The sequence below is a fragment of the Gopherus flavomarginatus genome, chromosome 1 (assembly GCF_025201925.1).
Source record: "Gopherus flavomarginatus isolate rGopFla2 chromosome 1, rGopFla2.mat.asm, whole genome shotgun sequence".
Lineage (NCBI taxonomy): Eukaryota > Metazoa > Chordata > Testudines > Testudinidae > Gopherus > Gopherus flavomarginatus.
In genome coordinates, this window is record NC_066617.1 from 207,122,982 (window position 1) to 207,149,187 (window position 26,206).

At 40.8% G+C, this 26,206-nt stretch overlaps 1 protein-coding gene across 3 annotated transcripts in view; it reads left to right on the forward strand.

Annotated features, from left to right (window-relative positions):
- LOC127030264 (guided entry of tail-anchored proteins factor 1-like) overlaps positions 1 to 26,206 on the forward strand; it is a 134,759-nt gene that overhangs the window by 105,307 nt on the left and 3,246 nt on the right. The window contains exon 1 of one of the 3 annotated variants that reach the window (XM_050916453.1): positions 25,911 to 25,977. The exons of the other annotated variants lie outside the window; for them this stretch is intronic. Within the exon in view, the coding sequence (XP_050772410.1) occupies positions 25,963 to 25,977 (15 nt within the window). The 5' untranslated portion in view covers positions 25,911 to 25,962. Of the gene's footprint in view, positions 1 to 25,910; positions 25,978 to 26,206 lie in introns of those variants that run through there. 3 annotated transcript variants of the gene reach the window in all.

Consider the following 26,206-nt stretch of genomic DNA (forward strand, 5'->3'; position numbering starts at 1 on the left):
CCCTCTGTCCACATCCCCAGTTTTTACCTAAGATGTCCTCAGACTTTCATCTCAATCAGGTCATTCTTCTTATAGAAAACTGTGTAGGGGGTATCAGTCATTAAAGACCCAGCTCATTGATTCACTGAGTGGAGATGATAGCCACCTGTAGTTTGTTCATGCTGAAGAATGTGTCCCGAATCCTGAATTAGCAGGCTGGGAAAAGTCGGTAGCTGTAGGGCTAGACTAGATGTGAGGTGTATCAGGTAGGGGTACCAAATTTGTCTTGGCCAAGTTGGTCAAGTTGGTTTCCGGCTTGATTTTGTTTAGGACTCTCAGTAGCAGCAGCACTGGAGGACAGGTGTAGATGGGACTGAGGAAGGCATCTTTCAGAGATTGATGGCTTAGACTGCCTCTCAAATAGAACTTTTGGCACATTCTGTGGAGCAAAGGGGTATGCTACCCAGATCCTGGGGAGAGGGGGCACAATGAGATTGCTTAAGTATGGCAAACTGAAAACAATGGGGGAGAAAATTCCCCACACTGTTTTTATTCTAATACTTGGATTCAGCAGCCCAGCAATAAAATAGCTTCCACCTAGAAACCAAAAACATAGTTCCCTTAAAGCAACCCAGCCTTGAGCTTCCTTCCAGACAGACAAGCCAAATGTGATGAGGATTACTGAATATCTTATTCATTATATAAAAAGTTCTACCAATCCCAAGGGATTGGACACATTACCTCCCAGGTCAATGAATATTTCAGATCTTACCCAAATACACACTTACAGCCAATTCTTATTAAATAAATAAGATTTATTAAACAAGAAAAGAGAGGGAGAGTATTAAGGGATCACTATACATACAGGTAAAAACAGAGTTCTTAGGTCAGATTCATAGTAGAGATGATGAGCTTTAGCACTGCAAACAGTTCTTTTAGAATTAGTCCATGGGTTGCAGTCCAATGTCCAACACCAGGCTGATCCAAAATGAAACTGGATACCTCAGTCTTTTGGCTTACACTTCCCCTGATGAAGCTTACGCAGATTTGAGATGAAAGGATCAGGTCCCAAGAGTTTTTAGAGAGATTTTTTGCAGGCTATGCTAGCTTCTTCATAGTGGATGTTCCTTGGGTGAAGAGTAGTGTCTTTGAAGTAGAATTAACTATTTCCCATGTACACGTAAGTAAGTATCTGCATTCCTCTGCATAAGGTAATTATCCATTACTCAGTTCATAGACAGTTTGCTACAAACTTCAGAGAAATATAGACAATGACATTATTGCACCCAAGGTTTATCTAAATGTTAATATTTCCTTTTAATCTCTGAATTAACAGAATACAGTGATAGACAGGAACCATCTGTTTACATGATAAACATCTAACAAGATATAAGTAAACACATACAATTAGTATTACCTTTAATTTTCTAACAGTACAGTGTTAAACTGCAATATAATTTTGATTGTAACCATTTTATTTTAAATTTTCCCGTACCATTATGCCATGACTTCATATACACCAAGTATGCATGAGTAGCTTGGTTACCATGGTTACTGCATTGACATACTTGAAGTGGTTCTCACAGTCCAAGAGGCCTCAGTCCTGGGATTTTAATCAGTGCACCAAAGGCTTTTCCATATTCAAGTAGGCACAGAAAGGAAGCTGATTGCAATATTAGCATGGGCACATCTTGAGCCTGAAGACCTGAGGGGAAAATGTGAGTCTTGACATACTTAATTACTCTCAAACTCTGGGGATTTACATTAGCAAAAAGTAGTTCATATAACAAAAGAGTTTATTTTAATATCTGACTATATCTGAAGGTTCCTGTTAGATGTAGTTATGAATCAAAATGTCTACTTACTTTGCTGAATTGGCTCTGAGACGGCTGCTATATAAATGAAGCAACAATAATTTGTTATGAAGCAACAATAATATGTTATGAAGTATTTTCTTAACATTTCTTAGCTGAGAAGTATGTTTGCAAAACAAAAATTAAATTGCCTTATTTTTCTAAACTGGAACTCCATTTACTGAGCTCCATTTGAAAGCTAAAAGCAGGTGCTTACATGCTCAAAGGCAAGAGAATTACAAGGGGGAGGGATTCTTTTTAATACAATATTTTGTTCTATTGTGCTAACAGCAACACAGTTACCTACCTCAGAGCTCCAGTGTGGTGTGGGAGGAAGGGTGGGAATGCATAGGGAGCCTTCCCTCATTTGCTTGACCTGTACAAGGGCCTGTCACAACTGCAGTTTGGGGGAGCAAAGAGGCTGCTTCCTCTACATGGAGAGGCACAGAATCCCAAGGGCTTCCCTTAAGAACTCCACTATCCATAGCTGACCACTGAAAACAGTATAAATTAAAGTTAACTTAAGGCTGGTAAAAAGTTGTCAATAACTTATAAATAGAGCTGGTCAAAAATTGTCAGTCAAAATGTTTGTTTGGACAGAAACTGCCTTTTTTATACAATATTTTTTTCATTAAATGTCCATTTTTTTGTCCAAAAACCAAGTTTTCAGTAAATGAACAACCAGAAATAAAATAATAATAATAATAATAATAATAATAATAATCAGCTGACCCACTCTCTCATGGTACCAGTATCTTAGGCATTATATTACTTAACCTCCTAGAAAATTTTTATACAGAAACTAATTTAATAGAAATGATGGCTTCTGGTCAACTAGGAAACAAAAAATTATAACTAATATCTTAATCTTTGCAGACAACTTTCCTAAAAAAGAAATGTCCATATATTACATGGTGGGAAAAGGATTTGAATACATGAATTACCCCAGAGGAACTGGCTTTGATCTGGAAAAGAGGACTCATTGGTATGATAAAAGAAAATGTCTTTAAGATGCTGTTTCAATGGTATTTCACAGCAGTCAGGTTAAAATATATACAATATATAGATTGAATGGGGATAAATGTTGGCCAAATTGTGACGGAAGAGAAGATTTAATGCATATATGGTAGACAGGACCAATTGTTAAAGAGTATTGGGATGTGACTCATAACCAAATGCTGCACACTGTTACCTAGCTATTATCAACTGATCCTTTGTTAATCATCCTGGGGTTTCCTAGGGTATGTCTACATCGCAAAGAAAAACCCACAGCTGGACAATGCTAGCTGACTTGGGAGCTGGGGAGCTGTTTCACTGCTGTGTAGACTTCCAGACTTGGGTTAGACTCTGCAGAGTCCTAAATCTGGGCTCCAGCCTGAGCCTGGAAGTCTACACAGAAATGAAACAGCCCCACAGCTGGAGCCCTGCAAGCCTAAATTGGCTGGCATGGGCAAGATATGGGTTTTTCTTTGTTGTGTAGCTATACCCCTACTGTAAATGGTCACACTCAAAGTAATGAACAGGTATTCTCTTTGCTAGTAATAGCCCAATATTAGATAAATGTTTTTTTAAAAGGGGGGTGGCTGTTATAAGAAAAGTAACATATCAATTATGGACACCCAAAAATAGACAAGGGACAAAGAGATACTTAGATATTTGCTTACCAATTATTCAATACGCAAAGTACAGTCACCTGTGAAAATGGCGTACCTAAATCATTTGATAAATATAGTTTGATAAATATGAATAAAGTTATTAGCTTCTCTCAGTTTAATGACGTCACCAGAAACAACATGTCCTGGGTGGTTACAGAGGCTTACTCTGTAATACAGTAACACCCTGCTAAATAGAGAGATTTCAGAATTATATTACTGCATAATGTTTCTCTAAACAAAAAGACCAACTCAGTGTTGTAATGTTCTAGTTCTGATGTTTACTTGGCAATGGATTGGAAACCTGTTAAAGCTTCCCAAATAAATAGCTATATTAAATATATGTATCTTTATCAGTTGTTACCTAAAACAGAACATATAACTTTTGGGGTTTTAGCTTTTTCAACTAAACCCATTTTTTATTTTAATTGAATTGAATTTTATTTTTATTTTTTAAATGAAAAAGATTTCATTTTTGTTGAACTTTTTTGGCAGGAAAAAAGAATCGCAACCTATTTATGAATCTGATTAATTCTCTAAGCTGTCTATGCCTGATTTTGATTTCAGTTATGTCTGTGTGACTTAATTAGTATTAAGGTGCTATTTTAATTTATACTGGTGAGATAAGGCCATCTCTCATAAATTTAGAAACACATACTGGGATATGCATTAGTGTGCTATTGGTTGCTCTCTTGAGTGGCTGAAGGCACTCTGGCTTCAGCCTTGAGTCTCCCAACCTACCTGAGGCCTGTAACAATGCTAATGCATACTTTGTGGCTTATAACTACTGTATATTACTACACCTGCCTGGTCAATGAACCTTAATTTGTCTGTGAACATTCTATAGGTAGAATTTTCCCAGGTTGCAGAGAGAGTTCCATTCAATTAAGGTAGGGCAGGCAATTACAAATTGCATACTATTATTCACACCAGAAGTGCTATTTTGTGGTTTCCTCTCTCTCTCTCTCTCTCTCTCTCTGTTCATCTCTCTCTTAATGATGATGATACTTTTTGTAAACTTAGCACCTATAAATAAGAAAAGCCATACTGGGTCAGAGCAAAGGTCCATCTAGCCCAGTATCCTGTCTTCCAACAGTGGCCAGTGTCAGGTGCCCAGAGGGAATGAACAGAACAGGAAATCATCAAGTGATCCATCCCCTACTGCCCACGGCCAGCTTCTGGCAAATACTCATCTCTGGCTTCCACATGAGCCTATGTCCTGCTGTGACAGGTTTGGCAATTTCCAGCAATACACTTGAAAGACCTTATTGCATTAAGCTTATGTATTATTGTGGGCTAGGATCATATGTAACCTCTCTATGGTGACAGATGTAAGACCTGGGAGTTAAAAAGCCTGTACTGAAAATGTGCCAGAGAAGTATGGACTTTGGGGACAATGAGCATTAAGTGGATTTCCTGCGGAATCCCTTGGGAGAAGTTAATGCAAATTCCCCAACTCCAGTTATGCAAAAACCCAGCCTTTTGAAGCTGTGCCTTGAGGAGAGGGTCATTGTCTGCCAATTACCTGTTACAGAAGGCCAAGATCAAAGGCCCCAGTGGTATAAAGAAATGACTTCTGTTCTATTCTTGGATCTCAGGGCTTGTCTACACTGACAATTAACAGTGCTGCCACTTTCTCACTCAGGGGTGTGAAAAAGCAAGTTGCAATGCTGTAAAGCGCCAGTGTAAACAATGCCCCAGCTATGCCCCTCATTGAGGTGGTTAGCTCTCCCAGTGCTGAGCCGCAACCACATTAAAGCACTGCTATGGCAGCGCTTTAGCGTTGCCAGTGCAGACGAGCCCTCAGATGGATATGAACTTGTAACCACAGGAAAAACCAAGCTGTAGGTTTTGAAGGATTAAAACCTACCAGTGCCCTAGACTGGAGTTGGGGGGGATGATCTTTAGTGAGCTTTTTAGCATGCGTTTAGGAACTTTTATTGTTTTTATATGTTTTCTCTGTAATGCTTTTACCTGAAGACTAAATATGGTTGCTTAGAAGGAGCTGTGTGGTAACTTATAGCTCTGGGCAATACACTGGTTATAAAGCAAAACACAGGTGCTGGCCTGTTCAGGCAGACTGGCTTGCTGATGCTATCACAGTGTATAGCAAGGAGCTATGCAGACTTCAAATCCCCGGTCAGGAGGGAGTGATGGCTGAGAGCCAGAAGCCTAAAGATGGTGCTGTTGGTGGACCGTGGAGGGGGAATACAGCTGTAGCGTCCCTTGAACTGTGATATACGCAACTAGATGGGTGATACAGTTCTCAGAATTGGATCTTTCAGGGGACACTGTCACCATAAGCACTTATTTATACTTGCCTCATTATTAGAGGCTACCAGATGGTGCAGCTTTAGCAGTACTGTTTTCCTATTATCAGTGGATAAGATACTGCAAAGTCTAACAGTATTTAATCCTGGGAAAAATCATGACCTGCATTATCAAAATTTGAATGCTGATTTAAAGGGATTACCGAATAAAATCTAAAAGGTGCGAGTGCTTTCATGTGAAACTCTCTGTAGAATATCGTAGAGTCGCTGTACATTCTAGAGGAGTTCATTCATCCCTTCAATGGGAGTTGAGGGCGCTCATTGCTTCACAGGAGATCTTAACACTTGACAGAGACAGGCCTTTTATAAGAACATAAGAATGGCCATACTGGATCAGACCAAAGGTCCATCTAGCCCAGTATCCTGTCTTCCGACAATGGCCAATGCCAGGTGCTCCAGAGAAAGTGAACCTAACAGGTAATGATCAACTGATCTCTCTCCTGCCATCCATCTCCACTCTGACAAACAGAGGCTAGGGACACCATTCCTTACCCATCCTGGCTAATAGCCATTAACGGACTTAACCTCCATGAATTTATCCAGTTCTCTTTTAAACGCTGTTATAGTCCTAGCCTTCACAACCTCCTCAGGCAAGGAGTTACACAAGTTGACTGTGTGCTGTGTGAAGAAGAACTTCCTTTTATTTGTTTTAAACCTGCTTCCCATTAATTTCATTTGGTGGCCCCTAGTTCTTGTATTATGGGAAAAAGTAAATAACTTTTCCTTATTTACTTTCTCCACATCACTCATGATTTTATATACCTCTATCATATCCCCCTAGTCTCCTCTTTTCCAAGCTGAAAAGTCCTAGCTTCTTTAATTTCTTCTCATATGGGACCCTCTCCAAACCCCTAATCATTCTAGTTGCCTTTCTCTGAACCTTTTCGAATGCCAGCATATCTTGTTTGAGATGAGGAGACCACATCTGTACGCAGTATTCAAGATGTAGGTGTACCATGGATTTATAGAAGAGCAATAAGATACTCTCCGTCTTATTCTTTATCCCCTTTTTAATGATTCCTAACATCCTGTTTGCTTCTTTGACCGCACCTGCACACTGCATAGACATCTTCAGAGAACTATCCACCATGACTCCAAGGTCTTTTTCCTGATTTGTCATAGCTAAATTAGCCCCCATCATATTGTATGTATAGTTGGGGTAATTTTTTTCCAATGTGCATTATTTTACATTTATCTACATTAAATTTCATTTGCCATTTTGTTGCCCAATCACTTAGTTTTGTGAGATCTTTTTGAAGTTCTTCATAGTCTGCTTTGGTCTTAACTATCTTGAGCAGTTTAGTATCATCTGTAAACTTTGCCACTTCACTTTTTAGCCCTTTCTCCAGACCATTTATGAATAAGTTGAATAGGATTGGTCCTAGGACGGACCCTTGGGGAACACCACTAGTTACCCCTCTCCATTCTGAGAATTTACCATTTATTCCTACTCTTTGTTCCCTGTGTTTTAACCAGTTCTCAATCCATGAAAGGACCTTCCCTCTTATCCCATGACAACTTAATTTACGTAAGAGCCTTTGGTGAGGGACCTTGTCAAAGGCTTTCTGGAAATCTAAGTATACTATGTCCACTGGATCCCCCTTTTCTACATGTTTGTTGACTCCTTCAAAGAACTCTAATAGATTAGTAAGACACGATTTCCCTTTACAGAAACCATGTTGACTTTTGCCCAACAATTTATGTTCTTCTATGTGTCTAACAATTTTATTCTTTACTATTGTTTCAACTAATTTGCCTGGTACTGACGTTAGACTTACCTGTCTGTAATTGCCAGGATCACCTCTAGAGCCCTTTTAAAATATTGGCGTTACATTAATTATCTTTCAGCCATTGGGTTCAGAAGCCAATTTAAAGGACAGGTTACAAACCATAGTTAATAGTTCCGCAACTTCACATTTGAGTTCTTTCAGAACTCTTGGGTGGATGCCATCTGGTCACAGTGACTTGTTACTGTTAGGTTTATCAATTAATTCCAAAATCTCCTCCAGTGACACTTCAATCTGTGACAATTCCTCAGATTTGTCACCTACAAAAACTGGCTCAGGTTTGGAAATCTCCCTAACATCCTCAGCCGTGAAGACTGAAGCAAAGAATCCATTTAGTTTCTCCGCAATGACTTTGTCGTCTTTAAATGCTCCTTTTGTATCTCGATTATCCAGGAGCCCCACTGGTTGTTTAGCAGGCTTCCTGCTTCTGATGTACTTAAATATATTTTGTTATTACCTTTTGAGTTTTTGGCTAGCCGTTCTTCAAACTCCTCTTTGGCTTTTCTTATTACATTTATACACTTAATTTGGCAGTATTTATGCTCCTTTCTATTTACTTAACTAGGATTTGACTTCCACATTTTAAAAGATGCCTTTTTATCTCTCACTGCTTCTTTTACATGGTTGTTAAGCCACGGTGGCTCTTTTTTAGTTCTTTTACTGTGTTTTTTAATTTGGGGTATACATTTAAGTTGGGCCTCTCTTATGGTATCTTTGAAAAGTGTCCATGCAGCTTGCAGGGATTTCACTTTAGTCACTGTACCTTTTAATTTCTATTTAACGAACCCCCGTATTTTTTCATAGTTCCCCTTTCTGAAATTAAATGCCACAGTGTTGGACTGTTGAGCTGTTCTTCCCACCACAGGGATGTTAAATGTTATTATATTATGGTCACTATTTCCAAGCAGTCTTGTTATAGTTATCTCTTGGACCAGCTCCTGCGTGCCACTCAGGACTAAATCAAGAGTTGCCTCTCCTGTTGTGAGTTCCTGTACCAGCTGCTCCAAGAAGCAGTCATTTAAAGTATCGAGAAATTTTGTCTCTGCATTTCATCCTGAGGTGACATGTTCCCAGTCAATAGGGGATAATTGCAATCCCCCCACTATTACTGAGTTCTTAATTTTGATAGCCTCTCTAATGTCCCTTAGTATTTCATCGTCACTATCACTGTCTTGGTCGGGTGGTTGATAATAGATCCCTCATGTTATATTCTTATTAGAGCATGAAATTACTATCCACAGAGATTCGATGGAACATGTGGATTCACTTAAGATTTTTACTTCATTTGATTCTACATTTTCTTTCACATATAGTGCCACTCCCCCTTCCACACGACCTGTTCTGTCCTTCAGATGTATTTTGTACCCCAAATGATTGTGTCCCTTTGATTGTCCTCAGTCCACCAGGTTTCTGTGATGCCTATTATATCAACATCCTCCTTTATCATGAGGCACTCTAGTTCACCCATCTGATTATTTAGACTTCTAGCATTTATGTACAAGCACTTAAAAAAATTATCACTGTTTATTTGTCTGCCCTCTTCTGATGTGTCCGATTCTTTTTTATGTGAATGTTTCTCATCTGATCTGGCCCTTACATTATCCTCTTCCATCTTCTCCTCCTGACTAAAACTTAGAGAATCTCTATCAATAGACTCTCCTCTAAGAGATGTCTCTGTCCAATCCACATGCTCCTCTGCAGTAGTTGGCTTTCCCACATCTCCTAGTTTAAAAACTGCTCTGCAACCTTTTTAATGTTAAGTGCCAGCAGTCTGGTTCCACTTTGATTTAGGTGGAGCCCATCTCTCCTGTATAGGCTCCCCCTATCCGAAAAGTTTCCCCAGTTCCTAATGAATCTAAACCCCTCCTCTCTATACCATCATCTCATCCATGCATAGAGACTCTGAAGCTCTGCCTGCCTACCTGGCCCTGCACGTGGAACTGGGAGCATTTTTGAGAATGCCACCATAGAGGTCCTGAATTTCAGTTTCTTCCCTAGCAGCCTAAATTTGGCCTCCAGGACTTCTCTCCTATCCTTTCCTATGTCATTGGTACCTAACATGGATCATGACCATGGGTTCCTCCCCAGCACAACACATAAGTCTCTCTAGATGCCTCAAGAGATCTGCAACCTTCACACCAGGCAGGCAAGTCACCCAGGGCAGGCTCTAGCAATTTCGCTGCCCCAAGCACGGTGGCACGCCGAGGGGGGCGCTCTGCCGCACGCCGGTCCCGTGGCTCCGGTGGACCTCCCGCAGGCGTGCCTGCGGATGCTCCACCGGAGCTGCGGGACTCCGTGGACCCTCCACAGGCATGCCTGCAGGAGGTCCATTGGAGCCGCCCGCTGCCCTCCCGGCAACCGGCAGAGCGCCCCTCGCGGCGTGCCTCCCCAAGCATGCACTTGGCGTGCTGTGGCCTGGAGCCTGCCCTGAAGTCACCATATGGTTTTCCTGGTCATCACAAACCCAGCTATTTATTTTTCTAATGATCAAATATCCCATTATTAACACCTGACTTTTCCTAGTGACTGGAGTTCCTTCCCCCGGAGAGGTAACCTCAGTGCGAGAGGCAACCCCAGCCCCATCTGGAAGGAGAGTCCCAACTAGGGGAAGGTTTCCCTCTGTTTCCGTTGACTGCTCTGCTTCCCTGGGCCTTTCATCCTCCTCAACAGCGCAGGGGCTGTCTGACTGGAGGTGGGACAATTCTACAGTGTCCCGGAAAGCCTCATCAACATACCCCTCTGCCTCCCTTAGGGCCTCCAGTTCCGCCACCCTGGCCTCCAAAGACCATACTTGGTCTCTGAGGGCCAGGAACTCCTTGCACCGAATGCACACATACACCACCCACCCACAGAGCAGGTAATCATACATGCTGCACTCAGTGCAATAAGCTGGATAGCCCCCACTCTGCTGCTGGGCTTCTGCCTGCATTCTCTCCTACAGCTATCTAAGTTAATGAAAGGGTTGTGTTTAAATCAGTAAGTTTTGAATATAATTCAAAACTAACTCTGACTAAGGCCTTGACCCTGCTGAGACTTATGCATATGTCTCATTCTGAGTGTGGAAGTAGTCCTATTGAACTTAATGCCCTCATTGAGTTCAATTACATGCTTAAAGTTAACCACATACATGCAGTTTTGCAGGGCCTAAAGGCCACATCGGCAGCTCATGAACTGTACAAGCTGCAGGCAGGCAGCCAGCAGTCTGGAGGCAGTTCACATCAGTCCTAGAACACCAAATGCTCTACTTACAATAATGAATTGGTCCAGATGACCGTCTGACCATGGTGGGCCCCATTGCCATGGGCTATAGCGACCCAAAGGCTGGGCTTGCAAATTGCTGTGGTGAGGACTGTCAACAAAAACATTTGATTTTCTTTAGGGAATCAGCACTTAAACCTTGTCCTGTCAACTGCACTTTGGGGGTTAACTTTGCCAAAAAAAAAAATGTGGGGTTGGGTCCTAGAAACTCACTTTAACTTTTTGTTTTGTATGCAAGGCACTCTGGGAAATGATTCAAGGACAGTTGAGCAAATTTCTCCTGTTTAGGAGAAACTGTGGATTGGTGGGGGTTTTGTGTGAACTTTTTTGGAACAGATACCGGGGTGGTGGTGGTGGTGGTAAGGGAAAGACATTTATGGAAGAAATACATATAGAGGAAGGGCCAGATACTGCAACTCTCACGCTTATTCTGTGGAAGGAATGTAGACTCTATCCCCAAAGAATTGAGTTAGAAAGGAAATGAACTCCTTTGTGTGAATGAATCAAGTACCCCAGGCATGGCCTTGATCCTGCAATGTGTAGCATGTAGGGGGACTGCTGCACCCACACAGAGCCCCAGTAAAGTTTCACTCAGGTGCACTCATTCACTTGTGTGCTGTATCTTGCAGGAATGAGGCCTGTGCCCTCATTCAGGAAAGCCCTTAAATATGTGCATAACTTCAAGAATTTAAGGCTCTCTTTGAGAGGATTGCTGCCTATACTACATTTTCTTTCCTAAAACATTTTCTGCAGAAATCTAGACAATACTAAAACAGTAATTATTTGTGGATACATCATTGACAAGGTAGAAGCATATGCAAAGTAAAAAACAGAATAAAATACCCCATATACAATAACTGAAGGCCTCTGAACGTCTCAGGTTGTCAATAGCAGAAAAAAAGCCCACCACGGGAAAAAATTAATATCTGTGTACATAGCTGTAGCATGTTGGGCCCCAACTCAGGACAGCATATCAGCACAAGCTTAAATCCATTTCTGTTCAGGACAGCACTTACGCACATGCTTAATTGAGCATATGTTTCAGAGCTCTCTTGAGTAGGACTGCTTTCCTGAATCAGGGCCTGAAATAATAGAATGGAAATAATAAATAGCTAAAGAAATAAAAACAATTATCAAGCAAGGAATGTATAGGAGGAAAAGAAGGGGAAACAGAGATTAGGAAAGAGTGTGGGCCAAGTTATGTCAGTGATAATATTATGGGAGCATTGGTATGTGCCCCATTACTCCCTTTCACTGTGTTGTGATTTGTCCATAAGTTGGGGAATGCTTCAAGATTGTCTCTTTGGCAGTGGATGATTTCTTTCCTGCTGTGAGACTCAAGGCAATGTCAATTTCAATTATGAGAGTAGAGCCCGGGCTTTCTCAGTGCTCCTCAACAAGGGGCTCTGAGTTTGGCTACACTTGCAGCTGTGCAGCACTGGGAGTTACAGGCCATGGCTACACTTACAGTTCTGCAGCGCTGGTAATTACAGCTGTGTTCGTACAGCTGTGTAGGGCCAGCGCTGCAGTGTGGCCACACTGACAGCTACCAGCGCTGCAGTGTGGCCACATTTGCAGCATTTGCAGCGCTGTTGGGAGTGGTGCATTTTGGGCAGCTATCCCAGCATTCAAGTGGCTGCAACGTGCTTTTCAAAAGAGGGGGGTGGGGTGGAATGTGACAGGGAGCGTGGAGGAGACAGAGAGAATGGATTTTTGGAGTTGACACTGTTCTCAGCTCCCTGCCTTGCAAGTTCTAAGGACTGGAAGACACACAGTGCCTACCTTCAATCATTTTAAAAGTTCTGACCCCCTTCCCCCACCCCTCTCTCATTCACTAAATGCAAATTATGTACTCCTAAATAGCCGTCAGACCAGATAAGCATCTGCTCAACACGGACTTCCCCCTCCCCCTCTGCCGTGTGAGCGTGCTGTTTCTCTCTTCAAGCAAACATCTGTGAACATTCCAAAGTAATTCCCCTTCCTGCCTCCGCTCACTCAGCAAACAGGAGCTGTGTTTGTTTTTTAAATAAGCAGTTTGGCTGAACTCCGAGCTCTCCCTTTCTTCCGGTTTGTTGTGGACAGGAATTCTGGGATACCTCCTTATACCCCGGAGGTCAATAAAAGCACTGGTGGGGTCCACACTTGCTGACCAGCTCTGGATCACCAGCGCTGGAATCGCTACACCCGAGGCTCGACCGGGTGTACAGCCAGCGCTGCAACCAGGGAATTGCAGCGCTGGTCGTGCTTTGCACGTGTGGCCACATCCTAAGTTGCAGCGCTGTAACCCCCTCACCAGCGCTGCAACTCTCTAGTGTAGCCATGGCCACAGCTGTCTTCGTACAGCTGTGTAGGGAAAGCACTGCAGTGTGGCCACACTGACAGCTACCAGAGCTGCAGTGTGGCCACATTTGCAGCATTTGCAGCGCTGTTGGGAATGGTGCATTATGGGCAGCTATCCCAACGTTCAAGTGGCTGCAATGTACTTTTCAAAAGAGCGGGGTGGGGTGGAGTGTGACTGGGAGCGTGGGGGAGACAGAGAGAGTGGATTTTTGGAGCCGATACTGTGTCAGCTCCCTGCCTTGCAAATTCCAACCACTTCCTCCACCCCTCTCTCATTCACTCTTAAATGCAAATAGCCTTCAGACCAGATAAGCAGCTGTGCTGTTTCTCCCCTCAAGCGAACACTAGCTGTGGACATTCCCTGCCTGCCTCTGCTCGAGCAAACAATTGCTGTGTTTGTTTTTTAGATAAGCAGCTCCCAGAGCCCCGAGTTCACAACAAAACAAAGAAAGTTCTTTAGTTAAAAGCATTATGGGAAAATTCCGGAGGTCAGTTACCGCGTAGTAAGATTAATCACTGTTTACACTGGCACTGCAGCACTGGCGCTGCTCTCTTTCTTTATTCCTCTCGTCTATGTGGAGTACAGCCAGCACTGTAGCCAGGGAGATACAGCGCTGTATGTGCCTTGCCAGTGTGGACGGGGAGTAAGTTACAGCGCTGTAAAGCCACTACCAGCGCTGCAACTCTCCAGTGTAGCCAAGGCCTAATTCTGTTAGAACACAATTTTCTTAGATCTGCTAGGATTTATCTTCATGATTGTGATTTAAGGTGTATGTACGAGTATTTTTTCACCCTCTTCCAAGTACAAAATAAGAACATTTGCTTTCCTTTTCCTGCCAATCACGCTGCAGTGGTATTATCAGTCTGTTATCTACCAGTGAGAGGGAATGAGGAAGCAGAAAGGAGAGAAACACTCCCCTACACAGAGATCAGGGTTCCATTGCTGCATTTATATTTTCTCCCACTCCCACTTCTAAAGGAGATTATAATTTCTCATCTTGTTTGGGCTCATTTGCATCAGGATCACTCACCAGTGAAGACGTAAAAGACCTTATCTGCTTCTTGTGATAGAGATTTTAGCCCACTGCAGCTTTCGTACAATCTGGCTATAAAAGCGGAGGGTGCTGTGCAGAACGTGAGGTAAGGGTATTTGGATTCTTTTTATTTCATATGCATCCACATTATTTGGTCCGCTAAGAAACTGCAATAGTAGACAACTTTTGGAAGGGAGGGTAACTAACTCTAGCATATGGAACTCTTCTGTCAGGGAATGAAATAAGTTGACACAGGTCTGATCTTGCTCCTGCTTAAGTCAGTGAAAACTTGCTTCAGTGAGAGCAGGACAGGCCCACAATTCAGCTTGCCTTGGTCCAGTGTTTTATTTGTGTCAGGGCTTGCTCGGGCTGAGCCAAGGCACTTCTAGTCTTGGCAGTTCATGGCCCCGGCACCTCTGGGATTGCCATGTCAGTTATGAAAGTAAAAAGCTGCTTGAGCCCCGGCAACTAATTGCCTGAGCCCCAGCAGCTCTTCCATTACAAATTAAGAACTGCCTTGCTCCCATAAGTCATACTCCACAGATCAGTGGGTTTGCGAGAATGAACAAAGCATGCAACATGTGGTCCTGACACAGCACAGAATATCTGCAGCTGTTCAAGTATTTTTAAAAATTGTTACATTCACTGTTTTTAAAGTATTTATAATTCTGTATAAAATTAAGCAAGAAGATACACATAGTATTTAACATTCAGCGTGAGTACCATATATTGATTGAGAATTCCTAAACTGTTGATAAATAAATAATCTAATTGATAAGAGTGTATATGTCTTGCTCTTGAAAGGTGCCACATTGGTCTTGGAAATTGGCCTACCCACAGAAGAGGCAATGTGTCTTTTAACTATTGTATAGATGTGTGAGAAGGGGAGTTTGGTTCTTTTTAAAGGTAATGATCCTGAAAGTTGTCCAGTTTATCCATAGAACTAGCATGGCACAGGCAATGGCAATGCAGGTTCCCTCACTTCTTCCTCAGTTTGCCTGAAACTTCACCTGGAGGTTGTGCTTCCAAATGTTAAGGCATTTCCCCTCCCCCCTGCTTCTAGGCAAACAATTAAGAAAACAATCACAAGGCCTCATGCACATAAGCAGTCCCCTCGAAGTTGATGGGGCTACTTACATTAGTAAGCACCACAAGGATGATCTTTCAGATTCATGCCCTGTGAGTGTATTTGTTAATATTTGCCCAGCACCACTTAGCCATAATGAATAGTTGGAACTGTTCCCTCCAGGTTGAGGTTTGGCACATGAATAGAGGCGTGAAGGAAGCCTGCATTGCCACTGCCTGCGCCATGCTAGTTCTGTGGATAAACTGGACAACTTTCAGGATCATTACTTTTAAAAAACACCAAACTCCCTTTCTCACACTTCTATACAATAGTTAAAAGACACAGTTAAAAAAATTATACACTAGAAACCAACACCCCTCAAAATACTGAAAAACAAACTAGCCAAGAATTGGCATGGAGTGAAAGGGCAGAGAATGGTAGGGGTGCTGGGTTGAGGTATCTTACATGGGCATTGAAAGTGGCTAACATGGATAAAGAAACCTTCCAGAAGAGGTTTCGATTTAAAAACAATGCATATGACTGAAAACTCATTGGGTTGTTCTTAAATCTTGCTGATAGTCTCAGAAATTTGATAGCAATATCTGTAACATGTATATCGCTAATATGTTCTCTTTTGTTCAAATATTTGCGGCTCTGTCAGTTCTGTGTATCCCAGCCACTCCCAGTCTTTATTCAGGCCTAATTTGATGGTGTCAAGTTTGCAGATTAATTCCAGTTCTGCAGTTTCTCATTGAAATCTGTTTTTGAACTTTTTTTGTTCAAGAATTGCCACTTTTAAGTCTGTTAAACTTTGTGTTATTGTTGAGAACAGATACATATATATTTTAGTATGAAGATGCCGTAACTTTTTAAAATCAACATACCTAGAAAAATAGTAATGATGGGGTTGATTTTAATTTGATTGGTTTAGATCAGTGGCTCTCAGCCAGAGATACGTGTATCACTAGGGGTAAGCAGAGGTCTTCCAGGGGGTATATCAACTTATCTAGATATTTGCCTAGTTTTACAATAGGCTACAGATAAAGCCTACTGAAGTCAGTACAAACTAAAATTATATACAGACAATGACTTGTTTATACCGCTGTATATACTATATCAGCATTTCTCAATCTGGGGGGTTGAAATTTATTTTATAATCATATGGTAAAAATGAGCAAGTAACCAATTTTTCAGTAGTAGTGTGCTGTGGCACTTTTGTATTTTTATGCCTGATTTTGTAAACAGGTAGCTTTTAAGTGAGGTGGAACTTGGGTACACAAGATAAATCCACATCTTGAAAGGGGTACAATAGTCTGGAAAGGCTGAGAACTACTGATTTAGATAATCATGCTATCTCTGATTCATCCTTCCTGAACAGGGTAAATTTAGTTTCTGAAAGGACAACGTTATTTCCATTTTTTAAAATAAATATACAGCTTGATTGTATGTAACTTTCAAGAGGAAATATTTCTGAGCTGTGGCTTTTTTTTTTAACGATTTAAATATTACATGGTAGTATTATTAGTATAGAGCACACTTACAAAGTTTGTGGACAATACCAAGCTGGCTGGGAGGGGTTGCAAGGGCTTTGAAGGATAGGATTAAAATTCAAAATGATCTGGACAAACTGGAGAAATGGTCTGAAGTAAATAGGATGAAATTCAGTAAGGACAAAAGCAAAGTACTCCACTTTGGAAGGAACAGTAAGCTGCACACATACAAAATGGGAAATGACTGCCTAGGAAGGAGTACTGTGGAAAGGGATCTGGGGGTCATAGTGGATCACAAGCTAAATATGAGTCAACAGTGTAACGCTGTTGCAAAAAAAGCAAACATCATTCTGGGATGTATTAGCAGGAATGTTGTAAGCAAGACACAAGAAGTAATTCTTCCGCTCTACTCCACACTGATTAGGCCTCAACTGGAGTATTGTGTCCATTTCTGGGCGCCACATTTCAGGAAAGATATGGACAAATTGGAGAAAGCCCAGAGAAGAGCAACAAAAGTTGTTAAAGGTCTAGAAGACATGACCTATGAGGGAAGATTGAAAAAAATTGGGTTTGTTTAGTCTGGAGAAGAGAAGACCGAGAGGGGACATTATAACAGTTTTCAAGTACATAAACAGTTGTTACAAGGAGGAGGATAGGACAAGAAGCAATGGGCTAAAATTGCAGCAAGGGAGGCTTAGGCTGGACATTAGGAAAAGCTTCGTAACTGTCAGAGTGGTTAGGCACTGGAATATATTGCCTAGGGAGGTTGTGGAATCTCCATCATTGGGGATTTTTAAGAGCAGGTTGGACAAACACTGGTCAGGGATGGTCTAGATAATACTCAGTCCTACCTTATGTGCAGGGGACTGGACTAGATGACCTCTCAAGGTCCCTTCCAGTTCTGTGATTCTATGATTTTCCCCAAAGTGTTGATATTTTTAAAAAAAATTATTAAGTACATTTTGATCTTATTTCTTCCTATGTATAAAAATCTATTTTCTCAGTGATGTAGCAATAATTACTACTCATGGGATATCTTCCAAAATATAAACATGTTAAAAAAAAAAGAAAAGAAAAAGAAAATTTATTAATGGAGGCAATCTTCCTTTGGCCAGGAAGCTGGACTGGAGAAATTCTGTTGGGTCATGTGGCCATTCTAAAACCTGCTTTATAACAGTCACATTACTGTAAGATCCAACTTACATGGATCAGCCTTGTAGAGGGAGAACACAGCCATTGTTATGTAATTGCAACTTTGTTTTAAATAGTGGGTTTTTATATACTTACAGCGATATAAACATTTATAACACAGTTTTAACCTTTGTTTGAATAACAAAACCACAACTGGGAAAAGTACTTGCAGTATGATAGCCAACCTGTGTGACACGAAACAAAGTAAACACCAGAAGAAGAAACAAGGCTTGTGGTTTGTTCTTACTCTGAAATAAAGTCCTCCCTTCTCCTCCCTCCATAACAGTCTTACACTGGTCCCTATTCTTGGGGTTCTGTCCCCTTGCTATTCTGTCAGGGGCAAAATCTAGAAACCTTCAGAATTTGAAAGCAAGATGAATTGATACTGTTTAGATTTAGATTTAACTGTGTTGGATTTGTACTTGTTGCATGTCAGTTTCTGTAATAAAGTGCCTAATTGCCAGACACTATAGAATTTAATTGAGGGCCAGATCCTGTGATCCATGTTCATGATGGTAGCAGTACTTCACTCTGCACTCAGTCCCAGTGATTTCAATGAGACTGCTGATAGTTGAAGGTGCTATTCAGTATGAATAAAAGTAGCAGAATCTGGCCCTAAATAAGTAGTTTGTTTTGTTTTCTTAATCTTTAAAAAATGAGAAGGAAATGGAATAAATATTTTTCCTATGCGGACTTTTTAGCCATTTCATTTCTCAATATTAAAAATAAACTTTGGCCCATAGATAGTACTTTTCATCAAAAAATCTCAAAGCATTTTACAGATAGTGAAGTTAATGCACAGGATGGTTACGTGAATTACCCAGTGTCACAGAACAAGCCAGTGGCAAAGCCAAGAATAGAACCCAGCTCTTCTGACTCACTAAAATGATTTTTGTATCCAACTAGATGCAGACAAAAAATAACTCACAAAAAGCATAAAATGTCATTGTTTGCTACTGTCAGGGCCTGATCCTTCAAAGAGTTACCTGTGTGTAACTTTACACACGAGTAGTTCCATTGACTTCAAAGGGACTACTTATGTAAGTGTTTAATTTAGCCCTATGTAGCTAGAAAAAGAGAACTATTATTACTAACTTGACTCAAGTCCTTACTGTGTCTCTCTGTATATACTCTATTTCCTGGTCATACCTATGTTCTGACTTCCTCTGTTCCCTGAGGGCTACTCGCTCTGTTCCCAGGCCCCCCCCCCACTCCACCCCTCCCCGCAAGTCTCCACCCCCACCCTGCCTCTTTCCCTCCCTGCCCTGCCTCTTCCTTCCCCTGCTCTTCTTCATCCCCCCAGTGCCTCCTGTACACTGCTGCACAACTGATCCGTGGTGTGGGAAGGAGGGGGAGGAACTGATCAGTAGGGCCACTGGCAAGTGAGAGGTGCTGGGGGAAGGGGGAAGGTACTGGTCCACAGGGCTTTTGGTGGGTGCTGAGCACTTCATATTTTTTTCCATGGTTACTCCAGTCCCAGAGCGCCCATAGAGTTGGCGCCTATGCCTATGTTTACCTATGTGCTTGGACCCTGCAAGTTTAACAGCAAATTAATTAGTCTTTGTATAAAGCTAATCACATTAACTTTAGTCCTCTGGGGTATGGCAAGTAAAGAAACAACTCGGAAGCTTGTTTTGAATTGGAAATACTCCAGAACATTAGAACAATACACTAAATGCTGATTCTATCTGCCATATACTTAGTTATGGAAATCCAATGCAGTTGATTGTCTGCACACAGGTCAGTTAAAAAGAGAGAGAACTGTTCAACTATATACAATGTGAAATGTGTTAAGTTTATGGCACATAGTGATGCAATCTCAGATGATAGGTTAATGAGAACATGGATATTGCTAACATCCTACTCACTAAAAGACAGTAAGCACAAACCTTGAAAGGGACAAGTGCTGTTTTAGAGCAATATTACATGTCATAAAGAATTTAATGCAGCTATTACCATAAGAGACAGTGCAGTACTGTCACCTTTAAGCTACAAAAACCACCCAGTTCTTGGGAATGTGACATTAGTATGGGAGTCTTTGCAGAACCCAGGTTCTTGAATACCTACTCAACAGTATGTCCTAAACTCTGCTATATTACATATGTCTGTTTAATATAGTTATTTTCAGCTGTTATAATGAAGTGCTATAGAATTTTGAAAGACAAGACAATTTCAAGTGTGAATATGAAGAATACACTAGGGACCTTATCCAAAGCCAATTGAAATAAATGGAAAAACACCTATTGACTTCAGTGGGTTTTGGGTTAGGCAGTAGGAATACAGAAATTGCCATGCCAGATTAGACAAGGATCTGTCTAGTACAGTATCCTGTCTCCAGCACCAGTTGCTTCAGAGGAAATTGCAAGAACCTGACAATACGTTGTTATGGAATAATTTGTCAATAGGGAAAGATTTTTCCTAGCTCCTACTAGTTAGAAGTTGGTTTATACCAGGGGTCGGCAACCTTTCAGAAGTGCTGTGCCGAGTCTTCATTCATTCACTCTAATTTAAGGTTTCGCATGCCGGTAATACATTTTAATGTTCTTAGAAGGCCTCTTTCTATGAGTCTATAATATATAACTAAACTATTGTTGTATGTAAAGTAAATAAGGTTTTAAAAATGTTTAAAGCTTCATTTAAAATTAAATAGAATGCAGAGCCCCCCCGGACCAGTGGCCAGGACCCAGGCAGTGTGAGTGCCACTGAAAATCAGCTCACGTGCCACCTTCGGCACCCGTGCCATAGGTTGCCTACCCCTGGTTTATACCATGAGGCCCTTCCAAACTCTTGATTGTTAAAAAATCTTCTCTGATGTATTTCTGGATTATTTGTTATCCACACAAGCATCTAATTCATGTTACTCCTGGGGGAATTCTGCAGAATTCACAATGAAGAATTCTGCAGAAATTCTATGCCTAAATAAACACACAGTTATGAACCATGTATTGACATTTTGGCTCCGTTCAATATATAGCGGATAGAGGAGAACTGGTAGCTCTTGGCCCTAATGAAAACTTTTTGAGTTATGCCATTTAAGAAAAAACAAAAGTAGACAGACACTTCCTGTAGTAAATAGTAACCCCATTTTAATTCAGACCCTCAGCTAGTGTAAACCAGGGTAGTTCTACGGACTTCAACAGAGCAACACTGATCTACATCAAGTGAGGACCTGCCCTTCTGTTTATGTTTAACAACAGACTTCTACTTTTTGTGTCATAAGACTTTTGAGTCTCTTGTTAGTTTTTTATCTTTTACTCCAGAGAGGGGGAAATAAGTTCCCCAAAGCACACAAAGATGATGTAGCTGGCTCATTAGGCCATGTTCTGATCTCAGTAACACCAGTGCCAATCTAAAGTAACTCAACTGACTTCAGTGACATTACTCCAGATTTGCATCAGAATAACTGAGCAGAATATTCTTTTTAATTGACATTTTGAGTCTCCTTTTCTCACAAGGACTCCAGACTGTAACTCCTCTCCCTATGGCTGGAATATTTTCCCTGATCCTGTATGCCAGGCAACCTTACACCTCTGGTACAGTATAAATAAATGTAATAATGAATAGGGCCTAAAGGAAATGCTTTCAAGTCAGATGACAGTCTTCAGTTTTCCCTTTGGTTTAACAGAAAACCCTTTTTGGAGGGTCAATTCCTTTAAACATATAAATAGAACATTGTAAAGCGATATTTAACAGGAAACAATGCCTAGGGTGTTATATGTGGGTGTGCTATGGTGTCACAGCCCCCTCATAGAACTACACGAGGCTGCTGCGTTTGAGTCCTAACATGTTAGACTTGTGTGTTATTACATTTCTCATGGTCTGGGTAAGCAGCAGATTCCCCCTGTTCATTTGTAAGCAGGAAGGATGGTCTTGTGGTTAAGGCATTGGATGCAAACTCAGCAAAGGGGGATTCTCTTTCTGGCTTTCCAACAGTTTTTGTGTATAAATTTGGGTAAACCACAATCTTATAAAGTGCCTGAAAATATTATGTGCCCACAGCTTTAGATATGCAGGCCCCACACCTGCAACTGCATCTGTGTAGTCAGACCCCTGCATCTTCATGGAGTCCAAATGAGTTGGACTGACTCTAGAGAGGTGCCTGGATCCATTTGCAGGGAGCAACTTTCAGGATAAAGACCTTAATCTCTCTCTGAGCCTCAGTTCCCTGTCTGTGTTATCAGGCTAACAATACTTAAAGGATTGTTGTGAGGATAAATCTATTAATGTTTGCTACTACAATGATGAGAAGCATAGAGGAAAAACCATCTTATACCCCAAACTGAAATAATTATCACAAATCATTCTTGCCTTGCTTCTGGGATTACCAGGGGAATAAAATAAAAACAGGTAAGAGTCCAAGGGCTCTGGGTCGGTGAGCAGCAAATGCTTCCAGCAAAACTAAATAAGCTTACTGAATTTATCTGGGTAAGAAAATTTAGGGAGGGGAGAGGAACTGCAGCTATATGAATGAAAGAACATTGCAAAACCAAAATATTATTCTAGTGAAAATTCATTCAATTCATTTTTTTTTGTTTGGTTTCTAAGAATCACATGCACACACCTCTGGGTACATGCACACAATTTTTTCCCCGAAAAGAATAAATAACATTCAACTTCTTAAAATTAGCATGCTGGAATTTAAATTGTATGATTAGGCAAGTAAAAATGGTAAGCATTAATTGGACCTAAAACAATTAAAAACAGACAATGCTTTGCTCCAGTAAATGCACCTTTCAAAATGAGATTCCAATCCTGTTACTAAAAGCATATAGGTAGCCTGCTGTGCCAAAGCAGAAACCTTTTAACTCAGGCTGCATGTAATCATTTGCAGGAATGGGAACTTAAAGGCCAAAAAAACTTGATAAAGATTAAATGGAGCTAGTGGTTACCATGCTTACATTCAGAGCTATTCTTTCACTAAGGACCAGACTGTGATCTCATTATTCACATTAGTGAGCAGTTACTCAACAGAGATAGGTTTTCAATGGGCATGTTTCTGTCAACAGTGTAACGCAAGGGACTAGGGATTCAGGAGGCCTAGGTTCAAGTCTCAGCTCTACCCCTGGACTTCTGGCTGACCTCAGACCAGTCACTTAATCCTCTGTGCCTCAGTTTCTCCATCTGTAAAACAGGGTTCATGATACAGATCTCCTCTGTAAAGAGCTTGAAGATCTACAAATGTAGCGTGTTAAGGGCTAGGCATTCTTATTAGCATGGGTAAGGAATTCACAATATGACCCTAAGAGTGATGCATTATAACTAGAAATTGAACAGAGTGAAACTTTCATAAGGCCAGATTCTGGCCCTCACTCATGTTGTGTAATACCTTACTCCCTGAGTGGTTGCACTGAAATTAACCAGTGCTCACAGAGGAAGCTACTAGTGAGAGTGAGTAAGGATGTCAGATTCTGGCCATTAGTGAATAATTTGACAAATTTAGCTTTTATTTCTATTCATGAATTATGTGAGATCAGAACATGAGTCTAAGAATTTATGAAGCAGTCAAAACTCAGATCTACAAAACAAACTGCATTCCATGTTTTTCGCTTCAGTAAAGATGTAAAATTTCTAACTGGAGCATATGGGAAAAATTATTTCACTGCAAAATTATTCAAATAGCTGATGTGAATCAGTAAATTCACCTTTCAGCTTAGACTGGTCATGGAACATTTCAGCCTAAAAGCGAAAGTTTGAGAAAGTGAATGGAAAGCAAATGAAAAAGAAGGGTTACAATGGCAATTGAAATTCAGCCTTAATTATATAGTCAGCTCTACTTGTGCCTTTATATAAACATTGTGATTACTAGTTCTGAAGAAAAGTTACAATTATGAAAGTGTTGGATGAAGCACCAAATAATATGTTTTACCGTTATATTGGTCTGATATGCTCTCAGTTACCCTGGAGCATAGGAAGAGTAACTCCAATGACGTTATGCTGGTTTTACCCTGATTGAACTCCTTTAACGTCTATGGCAATGGATTAAGCTAAAATTTGATAAGAATCAGGCCCTGTGTGTTTTGCCTTATAGAACAATGTATATATGAGTTTCTGAACATGTTTTAAATTGTCTCAATAGCAAATCATTTTTGGTCTTTGCCTCTTCAGTAATTTGGATATATCAAGAGCTTGTGTTTGCAAAGGTTTCGAGACCTGAACTGCTAGAATTTTGAGTCTCCTGCATGTTCTCTTACTGTGCATAAAGATTTTTTTCTTGTATTGTGCTAGTATTTCCTGTGGCTCCATTGACAAATTCAGATTATCCTTCTTTTCAGCAAGTAATAAGTTGCTCATTTGCTTACTCCCATGCCTCTCAAGGGAGTGAGAGAGGCGGTATTGTGTATTTTATTATTACTATTAACACTTTACAAATATTTGTATAACACTCAAAAGTGTGCTAGGAGCCTTACAAACATATTAAAAACACATATCCCTGAACAGAAGTGCTTACAATCTAAAGACAATTAACAGGCAAATGAAGGGAAGAAGGCATGTGGCATATTTTTATAAATATGTCTGAAAAGTGGATTTGTATCTAATAACAATGGAGTTGAGGTCAACAACGAATAGTTCACTGCAGGCCTCAGACTGGAGATGAACTATAATAAAATAATAGCCAAATCTTGCTTGCCTTATGCATGTGAGAAGTTTCCTTGAAATTAGTGGGACCATTCATTTGAGTAAAGTGAGTTGGATTTGGTTCCAAGAACAGGTATTCAGAACTTTACGGACACTTATGTTAGTGACCAGATATTTTCATGGTATTCCAAGAACCTGAATTGGAGTAAAAGAAGGACATTGAAGTGGTTTTGGACATTCTACACAGAACAATCCTAGTCAGAGGATTAAGCTCCCAAGGAACCCACGGCTCTGAAGTATGTAAATTTGCCTTTGACGTATGCCACCATGTATGTCTTTAATTCCTTGCATGGACAGAAGCCCAACACTTTAATTTTAGAAGATCAAGCTGTCATAAACAGATAGCTAAGGGTTAATGTCTCTTTCACCTGAAGCACCTGACCAGAGGACCAATCAGGAAACCGGATTTTTTTAACTTTGGGTGGAGGGAATTGAGTGTCTGAGTCTTTTGTCTTTTGTCTGCCGGCCTGCTTTCTCTGAGCTTTGGAAAAGTAGTTTCTACTTTCTAGTCTTCTGTTTCTAAGTGTAAGGACAAAGAGATCAGATAGTAAGTTATATGGTTTCTTTTCTTTGGTATTTGCATGAATATAAGTGCTGGAGTGCTTTGATTTGTATTCTTTTTGAATAAGGCTGTTTATTCAATATTCTTCTAAGCAATTGACCCTGTGTTGTATCATCTAATACAGAGAGAACATTTGTATGTATTTTTCTTTCTTTTTATATAAAGCTTTCTTTTAAGACCTGTTGGAGTTTTTCTTTACTTCAGGGAAATTGAGTCTGTACTCACCAGGGAATTGGTGGGAGGAAGAAATCGGGGAGATCTGTGTGTTGGATTGCTAGCCTGATTTTGCATTCCCTCTGGGGGAATAGGAAAGTACTTTTTGTTTTCAGGATTGGAAACAGAGAGGGGGAGTCTCTCTGTGTAGTTTCACAGAGCTTGTGTCTGTGTATCTCTCCAGGAGCACCTGGAGGGGGGAAGGGAAAAAGGATTATTTCCCTTTGTTGTGAGACTCAAGGGATTTGGGTCTTGGGGTCCCCAGGGAAGGTTTTTCAGAGGGACCAGAGTGCCCCAAAACACTCTAATTTTTTGGGTGGTGGCAGCAGGTACCAGGTCCAAGCTGGTAACTAAGCTTGGAGGTTTTCATGCTAACCCCCATATTTTGGACGCTAAGGTCCAAATCTGGGACTAAGGTTATGACACAAGCTAATTTCCCTATCAAGAGTACAAAGGGAAAAAGAGAAAGAGCTGTCTCTGTAATACCATTTTTTTTCCTCTTCCCCACATCCTAGGAAAGAATCTCTTGGTGGCTCTGCAGAGATCCAGAGCTGAAAATAACTGCTGGAGAATGGCACTATCTATGGTCATAAGAAGAAATAACTCTATATACTCTTCTCTCTGCCCTCTTTTCCCTTCATTCTAAAACTCACAGCTGTTCTAAAATTTTATTTTGTGACACACACATTATACCTATGCAAATAATTCAATTATAATTGTCTCTCAAAGTTAAACTATGAACGTAGAAGTGTTTTATTTTGTCATCACTAAGACTTTGTGGCTGTCCTGGCTTGTTCTATCTATTAAGTTTTGTA